The sequence below is a fragment of the Danio rerio genome, chromosome 4 (assembly GCF_052040795.2).
Source record: "Danio rerio strain M-AB ecotype USA chromosome 4, GRCz13ab, whole genome shotgun sequence".
NCBI lineage: Eukaryota > Metazoa > Chordata > Actinopteri > Cypriniformes > Danionidae > Danio > Danio rerio.
This window is the reverse complement of record NC_141024.2, coordinates 40,410,142-40,422,009: the sequence shown is the minus strand read 5'-3', so window position 1 is coordinate 40,422,009 and position 11,868 is coordinate 40,410,142. Positions and strand designations below refer to the sequence as shown.

Here is an 11,868-nt window from a genome sequence, read left to right as displayed (position 1 = left end):
CACACACACATATATATATATATATATATATATATATATATATATATATATTAGAGCTTGACACAACAGGACTACACAGGGAATGACTTATTGAAGCTTCAGGCATAACATCTACAGTGAGTAATTATGTAGCCTACTTTATTTTAATTCTTTAATAATCTATCATATACTAAAATTACATACAATTAAATGAATTTAGAGAGACAGGGAAAGCTGGTTTGAGTAAACAGAAGTCAGAGTTAGTCTCCGAATACTTACTTAAATTATGAGAAGAGAAAGAAGAAGAGGTCCTGTTGTTGTGGCATTACTCACTGTAAAATGGAATATTACACTTAGTGTCATTTCAATAACAGCTGTACAAAATAATAAAGTAATTTTTCATAAGCATGATCTATTTTCCACACTATGGACATACTGTGTTCTGAATAACATAACTGCATTTAATATAATAGTAAACAGAGTAGTATTCTACTTATCTCATCTAATTCTTCTTTCCACAGATCAGGAATATAGCAACACTGTAATCTGAGGTGACTTTAACAACCATAAACATTCTGAAAGACAAGTTACATGAGTAATTTGAAAACAACAGTGAGTGGCTAAATAATAGAGTTTATGCAACTTACACATAATTAAAATCCAGAAATTATCAATACAAGATTACCTCAATGTAAAAATAGTAGATAGCAGATCTTTTTATTGATATCAATATTATTTAGGCATTTTAACATCAATTTATATACTTTAACTTGGTGATAGATGGTAATAGATCACCCAAACTAACAATTCTGTCATTTAGCCTCATCCTTTACTTGTTCCAAACATATTTAGCTCTTTTTTTCTGCTGAACAATAAAGAAGAAATATTGAATAAAGCTGGAAAACTGTAACTATGTCTGCCTTTCTCATCTTTATCCCATTTCTCTTGCCATAATCTGTTAACACCTTCTTTAATTATTGTTTTGATTTCTGATTTGTTAGGAGGAACTTGAATTTCTATTTGATTTGATTATGCTTGCAGTCTGTCATTGACAACATTATTAGACTATTTATTCACTAGTAAAATCAGACATTTGTCATTTTCAGAATATATTCAACAATATGTAGGCCAGAGTAGTTATACTGACACTGTAAACATTTATTTTCATGCACAACTCTGTTCCTATGAAAGAAAAAAAAAAATCAAATGCTTGTCGTAATCATAACTCTAAAATGAGATATGATCATTTAAATGAAGTGCACACTTTTGGTTTTATTTTGACTAAGTGCTTCATACTTCGCGCGCAGCTCCCAAACGATCACTCTGTGCCACGAACTGAATATTATTTACAACTGTATTACCTGTTACTTACAACATTTGCAAGTTCTGTTCACTAAAGTAGGCGCGTGCGTGTCTATTATTAAGTTGAGCGCACTCTCACGGTCAGCAGCTTACATCACGTGTGATTTTCCGGCTGCAAAAACATCATTATATGAAGACAAAAATGACATTTTCAGGTGAATTATACCTTATAAATACAGTATGTGACACTTTTAACATCATTTGGAGGTGTCCATGTCACTGAGCAACATTATGTGAAACAATGAAAAGACTCATGCAGCCGCCTTTTCTTCTCTCCTTAACTTGAAAATATGATTGACAGAATCAGAGAAAAGCTGGATTAAGATCGTCAACGGGGTCGAATCGAGATCGCAATCTTATTTCGATTAATTTTGCTGCTCTAATCCCTAATCATAACTCCTGTACAGCAGTCCCACAAATTTCTGACACTCGATGAAACTGGAATACCCTGTCAGAAAAGTCAAGTGGCTGTCAATGAGCTTTTTACAGTGTCTGCTATAATGTTAATGCTGTTGTTGTGTGTTTACATTGATAAGTTTGGCCACTGTGTTAAATGCACAGTACCGTTACGATCTTATTGCCACATTAGATCATTATGATAACATAAACCTTCAGTGATTTCCTGAAGATAAATACCCAACAATAACAACTGGAATAAGTACAGCAGTCGCGATCGTCTGATCTCATATGAAGCAAGAAATTTCGAGGACATATGATGACATGTGCAGGTACTGTAGTGCTGTCCCAATTCGTAGGGGTAGAATTTGAAGCCCTTCAACTTAACCCTCGGTTGTAAGGGCCAAGGGGAAGGGGTACAAAAGTAGAATTGGGATCGGGCCTTAATATTTAATCCACATAAATTTATTAAAAATGTTAAGTTAACTTAATTTGTGTTGTGACAACATGAAAGAATTGAGTGGAACCCTGCACAAATATGGTTGTCGGTTCATAATAAGTTGAAGCACATTGTCAGATTTTGCTGTATTTGGCTTAAGCGTTCTTGGGTGGCTCGCAAATGTATAGATAACTCTAATACATAAAATAAGTAAGCTGACCAAAGTTCTTACGAGGAGAAGACTTTATTGAAGACAATTAATTGTGCAGTTCATCAGCAGTGATGTTAACTTGTCCATCGTCAAGTAACTTAAACCAAAGTACTGTCTGTGAGACACTAATTTATACTAAAGCATGAAACCCCACTGGAGATTAAACCCAACTACTTTGGTTGAGTCACATCTCTTGAGTTCCTGTTGGTCATTTGGTTCACATCTTATCAGAAGTAGATACTTGTTGCATATGAAACAAGCCAATACAATCTATCAACATGCAGAGTTATTTTGTCTTCTTGCAGCCCGATAGCAACTCTCACAACCTGGTACTGGGCTGTGACCCCTGATCTACATGACAAAACAGCTGGCAAAGTCTTCACCCCTCTTCAGTTGAGTTTAAATTTTCAGGTGTTCAAAGGGTTTCATTATCAGTAACTTGATATGTATTCAAGAGTTCACACTTGTTTGGCATGCTATCCCGGGAGAGACCTAAGCTCATAAGATCCTCGAGCCCTGGGCTCCATCCCGTAAGCAGGACGAGAGGGGAGTTTAAGCTCAGGTAGATCTCGATGAACTCCCCAGACTTCTTTCTATTCTAATGACAGATATAGGGTCGGCTAAAGGGAAATATAAGGCTTACTAAGAGCTCGACTATGGTGCCAATTTAATGTTCAGTTTACTTAGGTTGTGTGTTTTTGGACTGTGGGAGAAAACCAGGGGAAATCCACGCGAGCACAGGGAGAATGAGCAAACTCTGCACAAAAAGTCAACTGGTTAGCAGGGACTTTAACCTGCGACATTCTTACTGTGAGGCAACAGTGCTAACCACTGGCTAATCATTGGCTGCCGTGTTGCCCAATCTAGAAAGGAGGGGGAGTAAGGGTGGGAGAGGGATTCTGCAAGACAAGGATAACTGAGTTAAGCTACGGTCACACTGGGCTTTTCCTCCCATAGACTTCCATTCATACGCACGCGAATGCGTCAGACTAGAAACAGGGTCATGCGTCAAGTTTCGCCGGTTGCTGAGGTGCAAAGTTCATGCTTGGTGAACTCTGACCTGCGAAATCGCATCACTTGACTGCGTGAGACCAATCGAGGATCAAAACATGACCTCTCTGGACAGAAATTTAAACCATGGAGCAATTTCTCACTTTTTTAATTTCTAAAAATCTTGTTTGATCCCGCCCCTTTTAACAGCACCGTACGACAGAATTTCACAATCTCAAACTCTATTGTGACTGCAGCTTTGTGTTCTGGTTATCTATAGTGAGTCAGGAATCATCTGATTGGTGAATCATGTTTTAGCTAATGCTGGACCAGCCGTGGATAATCATAAGCATGTGATCCTCTCGAAAGTAGTTTATAAATAAACTTCACTTGAATGAACAGCCAAACTATGTGAAAAAGCAGCCGTTTTGAATATACCCGTGTTTGTTTGGACAAGGCCTCAATGTTGAGGACTCTGCTCTGCATTGTGAAGCTTCATGTGAGTGTTGAGGCTTCTTTTACTTTTAAAGCCCTTTCCACACTCACTGCATCTAAAACGATCCTCTCTTGAGTGAATCTTCATACGTTTCTTTATGGTGTCTTTCCGTTTGAGACTTTTTCCACACTGATCACATGTGAACACTAGGGTTCCAGTGTGACCATTCATGTGGTTCTTGAGGCTAGTTTTGGTTGTGAAGCTCTTTCCACACTGAGCACATGTAAACGGCTTCTCTCTGGTGTGACTTATCATGTGGTGTTTAAGCGTGCTTATATGTGGGAAACTTTTACCACACTCTGTGCATGTGTAAGGTTTCTCTCCAGTGTGAATCCTCATGTGGATGTCAAGGTCTTGTTTGTGACCAAAACTCTTTCCACACTGTTCGCAGGTGTAAGGTTTCTCCCTTGTGTGAACTCTCATGTGAACATCAAGGTTTGGCTTTTGACAGAAACTCTTTCCACACTGCTTACAGCTGAAAGGCTTCTCTCCAGTGTGAATTCTCATGTGGGTTTTAAAGCTTTGTTTTTGACTAAAACTCTTTCCACACTGTTCGCAGGTGTAAGGTTGCTCCCTAGTGTGAACTCTCATGTGAACATCAAGGTTTGACTTTTGACTGAAACTCTTTCCACACTGTTTACAGCTGAAAGGCTTCTCCCCAGTGTGAATTCTCATGTGTGCTGCAAAGTTTCCAGCTTGATAAAAGCTTTTTCCACACTCTTGGCATGTGAACTTTCCCTCTCCAGTGTGAATTCTCATGTGGGCTTTAAAGCTTTGTATTTGACCAAAACTCTTTCCACACTGTTCGCAGGTGTATGGTTGCTCCCTAGTGTGAACTCTCATGTGAACATCAAGGTTTGACTTCTGGCTGAAACTCTTTCTACACTGTTTACAGCTGAAATTACACCCAGATTTGGATTCCCGAGGTCTTCCGTGTGATGAAGTCTTTTTAGTCAGTGTGGGTTTTTCATCAGTCGTTATTTCTTGGGGTTTCATAAACTGCTGTTTCTCATCTATTTCATTCTGTCCATGAGTCTCTTCTTTCAGCACCATCAGATCTAAAAAAAAAAAAAAAAAAAGAGTTAACTTTAGTATGAAGGCTCAAAGCGATAAGCAAGAAATGGATGTTTCACCCACAAATGAAAATGACCTTACCATTTACTCTCCATCATGGTAGTTTTAAACATTTCCTTTATTGTGGAACACAGTAAGCCAGTAGGTTTTTTTTTCTTTTTTTATTATCTTCTTTTGTGTTCAACAGGATTAAGAAACTCATAAAGGTTTAAAACCACACGAGGATCCACACATTTCTAAACATAATAGTTTTAGTAACTCATTTCAAGATACTGATTTATTTTATCTTTGCCATGATGACAGTAAATAATATTTGACAAGATATTTTTCAAGACACTTCTATACAGCTTAAAAGTGACTTTTAAAGACTTAACTGGGTTAGTTAAGTTAACTAGTCAAATTTAAGTTATTAGGCAAGTTAATTAGGCAACAATGGTTTGTTCTGAAGACTTAAGGGGCTAATAATTTTGACATTAAAATGGTTAATAAAAATTAAAAACTGCTTTTATTCTAGCTGAAATAAAACAAATAAGTCTTTCTTCAGAAGAAAAAATATTATCAGACATACTGTAAAATTTCCTAACTATCTATCTATAGATAGATAGATAGATAGATAGATAGATAGATCATAACAAGAACTGCTGCTTAATTGAATGCGTGTAATAGCGACACCCGGTGGTTATTTATTGAATTGCGTTCATTTTTTGTATAGCGGGCCAGATTATATTGATATTTATAAAAAGCCTCGCGGGCCGCCACAAAACTGATTGCGGGCCGCAGATGGCCCGCGGGCCGTAGTTTGGACACCCCTGCTGTAAGCCAACACTGGCCTCACCATAAACCTGCTCGTTTCTTCTCACAATAGAGTTAAATTACACTTCTCTGCTGTTCTGTCTGCTGGTCTGTCCACAGGCTTATAATTGTATAGCTGTGGTCTGTCGTTTGTGTGAGCCTCTCAGAATATCTTATCTCGGCATCCAAACGCGCACCGCGATCCGTTGTCTTCATAGTGTTACTTGCACGAACTCCCTCATCCGACTTCACTTCCGGTCTGGCGATTTTTCAGATGCAGAAGTAAATTTCCGTGACTAAAAACGACTCCAAACGGCTTAATAATAAACTTTAACGTATATTTTAAAGAAAATCTAGTGCCTACTTTACTCCTACACACATTGTCTCACTGGGGTGTCCAACCTACAATATGCTCTTTAAGGCCTAAAAATTTGATTTTGGAATTTAAGACATTTAAAGACCCAGTTATTAGCCCTGTAATTAGTTATTATAATAATGATGTAATTCTAGATACTATCTGTGAGAACTAACAACTACTAGAAACAAGTTTAAACCCATAAAGAAGTTGGAATTGTGATTATTGTGACATTTGCAAATGGAAAGTACTAAGCTAACACTATCACTGTAATAGCAGACATCCTTTATGAGAATACTGTAGGTAAAATATCGTCAGCTCAGTTAAACTTTTTTAATTTATTGTTTTTATTTATCTTATATAGCGCCAGTGCTCAAGGACGCTTTATAAACAGTAGAGGAACAAGAAAAGCAATAACCTTAAGAAGGTAGAGAAAATGGGAGACTAATAATACATAAAATAATGACAAAAGACATGAGAACAAGTAACAAAAGAAACTCATTCCTGTCTTTCAATGAGTGCTTATATGCATTTAGGAGAACTAGGCAGCACACTCAGGGCTGCAAGATGGATTTAATTTAGTATTCTTATTATTAAAATATATCTGAATGACGATCAAATGACTGAGTTGGTCTTTGACAATGAAAACCAACCTGTTTTTTCCTGTGGATCTTCCTGTTTGACTGTGAATGTTTCTTCAATCTTCACATCTTCACTCTCCTCTTTAATAAACGCCATCTTTATAACAGTGTGGAGATCAGTCGCTTCAGCAGCAGTTTTTCTCTGTGTTTGGACACTTTATTCTGTTTAAAATGAACAAAACAATAAAATGTTCTGTTTAAAATTAGGAAAACAATGAACAGAAACAAAATAACTTCTCTTCAACACTGGCTTCAACAGTTTCTTTATATGAGAGTCATTAACTATAAGAAATCAGGTAAAAGATTTCATTAATACTTATTACACACTTTTCTCAAGCAAGAAACAATAGCCACAAATGAGCTGATTAAAACTAGTACTCAATTTCATAGAGATAGGTTGGTTTATTCACACATTCTGACTTTTCCCTTTATAATATAATTTCATAAAAGTAATATTTTGCAAACTCTAAATAGTGAAATCATATTAGCAGCCAATGACTATCAAAGTACAACATTGTTCACAGTCATATAAACAGTGTTAATGTTGTTTAGAAGTCACACTTGCATGCTAATAAATCTGATCAAATATTCAAAGTAACATGGTAAACAATATAAACTTCTGAATGAACGAATGTGCGAATATAAAACCAACTTTACCTCTATCTCCATTTCCATATGTTGATATATACTTAGAATGGAATTATGCTATTTAATAAATTAAACCTTCATTAAAACACTTATTACACACTTTACTGTTACTTCACTTAATCTTTCTTCAGGTATGTTCTTAATTGTTTTGTTTGTTTTATTTATATTATTGTCTGCTTATAGCACTTTTTTGCCCAAGACAAATTTCCTCTCGGGAACAAAAGATTTATCTTATCTTTATTTAAACAATAGACCTCATTACTGTGAGTTAAATAGTACTACGTTAAATAAAGGGTTAAAATTATATTGTCAACAGCAGGTATATAATTTAGCACTAAATGAAAAACCTGAAACTTTAATCAATCGCTTTATATATGCTAAACGCTTTAAAACAAACCTTTCTCCAGTTGAATCACAGCGCGAGAGCGGCGCAGGCTTATGGCGTCACAAGCCACGCCCAAATAAAAGTCTTTTTTTAACCTTTTTTTTGCCACTTACTCTTAGTCATGACTTATTATATAAAGGTTTTCTCTGCGTTTGGACACTTTACCCTATTAAAAATTAACAAAACAATAAAAATGTCCTGTTTAAAATAAATAAAACAATGAACAGAAACAAAATAACTTCTCTTTATATGAGAGTAATTAACAAAAATAAATCCGGTAAGTCAGAGCAAGAAACAATAGCCACAAATGAGCTGATTAAAACTAGTACTCCATTTCTTATACATACTTAGAATGAAGTGACATTATCCTATTTAATAAATTAAACCTTTGTCTTAAAATATTTACATTAAAGGTTTGTCATGACTGCAACAGTAAATGGAAAAAAGCTAACCAAAAAAATACTTTTATTTTGACGCGGCGAGTGACGTCATCAGGCGGCGCCGCTTCAGCGCTGTGATTCAACTGGAGTAAGGTTTGTTTTAAAACGTTTACAGATATAAACCTATTTAAAGTTAAAGTTCTAAAGTTTTAGTTTTTTTATACAATGTTAAATTATGTTCCTGCTGTTGGACATATTATTTTAACCCTTTATACAACGTAGTACTATTTTATTCTCAGTATTTACAGGCAATTGTTTAAATAAAGTGGGTTAACAGAAAAGTGTGTAATAAGTATTAATGAAACCTTTTACCTGATTTATTTTTGTTAATTACTTTTATATAAAGAAACTGTTGAAGCAAGTGTTGAAGAGAAGTTATTTTGTTTCTGTTCATTGTTTTATTTATTTAATCAGGACATTTTAAATGTTTTGTTCATTTTAAACAGGATAAAGTGTCCAAACACAGAGAAAAACTCCTGCTGAAGCGACTGATCTCCACACTGTTATAAAGATGGCGTTTATTAAAGAGGAGAGTGAAGATTTGAAGATTGAAGAAACATTCCCAGTCAAACAGGAAGATCCACAGGAACAAACAGGTTGATTTTTATTCTCAAAGACATTTGATCTTGAAAAGTCATCTGATCCTCATTCAGATATATTTTAATAATAAGAATACTAAATTAAGTCCATCTTGCAGCCCTGAGTGTGCTGCCTAGTTCTCCTAAACGCACATAAGCACTCATTGAAAGACAGGAATGAGTTTCTTTCTTGTTACTTGTCCCCAGGTCTTTTGTCATTATTTTATGTATTATTAGTCTCCTACCTTCTTAATTCGTTAGTTATTGCTTTTCTTGTACCCCCACTGTGTGTAAAGAGTTCTTAAGCACTGGCGCTATATAAAATATATAAAAACATTAAATTAAAAAGTATTCTCATAGAAGATATCTGCTATTACAGTGATAGTGTTGGCTTAGTACTTTCCATTGTTACTAGTAGTTGTTAGTTCTCACAGATAGTATCCAAGTTAGAATTACATCATTATTATTATAACTAATTACCAGGGTTATTGTGTATAAACAAGGATTTCCGCGAGTTAAAAAAATTGTAAATTCCAAAATCCAAATTTCAGGCTTAAAAAAGTCTTAAATTTACTGAAATATTGTGTTGTATGTCTTGAATCTTTTTTTAAACAAGTCTTCATTTTCCTTTGTTCATGTTTTGCTTCGTACTCTGGCCAAAACCCATGCAATAACCAACAATTCATCTCAATATAACTTTCAACTTATGTTCAAAAAGGTCATTTTAACTCTATTTATCATAATGGTTTAATTATTTTCCTTACAATAACATTTGTTTAAATGTGCTCCATGTATTTACTGCTGAGGACATCGACCTGGACAGATTGTTGCGCATAAATTTAGTTTATTATAGTTTTTAAAACGTTGAAAATATTTGTTCATTTTTTTATTATTTTTTCGAAGTTTATGTTGGAAAAAAATTGTGTGGATACAAGTAAAGCTTGCTTGTTTTTACACAATATTTAAAATCTTTTGCTAAGAAATATCTAAAATATGGTAATTTTTTATTAATAATTTATTATTTTATTATTAAATGTATTAAATATAATATTTTTTTGATAGAACAAATAAAAAAAAATTCATCTTGGCCATTTAAAAAATTCCTTAGCCTTTAGCCCAGGGGTCACCAATCCTGGTCCTGGAGGGCCGGTGTCCCTGCAGGGTTTAGCTCTAACTTGCCTCAACACACCTGCCTGGATGTTTTAAGTATACCAAGTAAGAGCTTGATTAGCTTGTTCAGGTGTGTTTGATTAGGGTTGAAGGTATATCTGCAGGACACCAGTCCTCCAGGAACAAGTTTGGTGACCACTGCTTTAGCCCTTCATCAGTTTAAATTTTCATTCATAATAGTCTTAAAAATGTCTTTAATAGTCTTAAATTTAACTTGATGAAACCTGTAGAAACCCTGGTTTAAAGTATGTCAGAAAACATGGATGACCCTAATTAAAAATATGCTGAATGAAATGGACACTAAAATAATTAATGATTATAAAACATTGTACAGTATTCTAAACTATATGATGTTGCTGTGGGACAACGTGAGACAAAAACAAATTATAGTGGAACAATAACGTTTAGCATTGCACTGACTAAAACTGGTAAAACAAACTAGCCTAAAAATGACTTTTGCTGTTAGAAATGGATTACAGCATGCTGATGATATGCAAACATTAGAGTGTAAGGTTTTTATGTTTTAAGTTTTTCAGGACAACAGTATCTCCAGCAGAAAATATATCCATAGATGCCGTTTTAAATCGTAAAGAAATCTGTGCTTTTGTAACTAGTGAAGACAGCAGAAGTCAATGATTCATCAGAATAATCTTGCCTGACATGTTTACTGCTCCAAAATACTTTAAAAGTTTCTCAAATAAAAATTTTTAGTTCAAAGGGAATTTTTTGGTTTGTTTTGTTTTTTTCCCCAGACATTTAAAATATATGTGGCGCGCAGGGGGGATAAGGCTTTTTGTTGGTCGCAAGACCAATACAATAACTGGCACACTAAAGCCAAATTAACACAAACTATTGCAATTAGAGCTCTACTACGCCACCCAGTACATTTGCTAGGACATAAAATACAGGTTCATACTTCTGACAAAGAGACGTGGATATAGAAGAATAAGGTTTTTTTTATTACAATTCAATTATTTTTGGACCACAAATATTAAAAGACAGTCATATGCACTCTTTTTAAAAAGGCACTAGTGGAGGCAATTACAAAAAAAGAAAAAAGATAAATCCTCATCCAACCAGAGGAGCTGGGGCTCACCACAGTCGGGCAGGCTAGGCACTGGGCCCAAAAATGACCCACAGATTCACACTTACACACTTTGATTTAAAACACCACACAGTGAACTTCAATGCACACAAGTGGGCAAAAGACTAATTAATAGAAAAAGAGTCACGCCACACAGCGGCCCGACTGCCTGTACTAGACACCCCCAGCTCCTAGGGAAAGAAGAAAAACCACAATTAGAAAAATTAGAAAAAAAAAAAAAAAGTACAACAAGCACATATATTAAATGGGCTCACAGAAGCATCAAAATGAGAGACTACCTGAGAGCGGCTACCAGCCACTCAGGGGGGCACGGAGGTGACAGGCCCCAGCTAATCATACAGTGTAAAGCACAAGGTTGCAATGTTAAAACAGGACAAAGCACCACAAATGCAGCAATTGAAGCAAAGCAAAGCAGTCCTCGTGACCACAAACTTATTTTACGTTTCCTATTTTTGTAAATATGCAAAAGAAACAAAGATCAAAGAGAACAAATATGCAAAAAGCAAAACACTGATACAAAAGCAGCAAAAAAAAAAAAAAAACACAACAACTCAAAAACACAAATATAACAAAACAAAACTAGAAACAACAGAACTAGAAACATAACAACTGAAGACAAAACAAAACTAGAAACAAAACAGCAGCATCCAGCATGTCAAGTGCAGGAGATGCTCAAGCCGCAGTGCAACGTATGATAAAACAGAGCACAATCAACCGACATACCTTCCAAATACAGTTGATTACAGGGGTTTCACATACCGCTACACGAGATGCCAGTCATCCCTCCGGCAGAGCAAGGCATCCATA

The 11,868-nt window shown here is 35.2% G+C and overlaps 1 protein-coding gene across 1 annotated transcript; it reads right to left on the bottom strand.

The window, feature by feature from the left end:
* Positions 1–2,404: 2,404 nt before the first annotated feature.
* LOC101887036 (uncharacterized) lies at positions 2,405–7,810 on the bottom strand. The gene is made up of 3 exons (XM_088650529.1): positions 7,781–7,810; positions 6,748–6,897; positions 2,405–4,931 (listed from the first exon to the last, which is right to left on the bottom strand). The coding sequence occupies exons 2-3, from the start codon at positions 6,830–6,832 to the stop codon at positions 3,838–3,840; spliced, it is 1,179 nt and encodes a 392-aa protein (XP_088506655.1). The 5' UTR covers positions 6,833–6,897; positions 7,781–7,810; the 3' UTR covers positions 2,405–3,837.
* Positions 7,811–11,868: the final 4,058 nt, after the last annotated feature.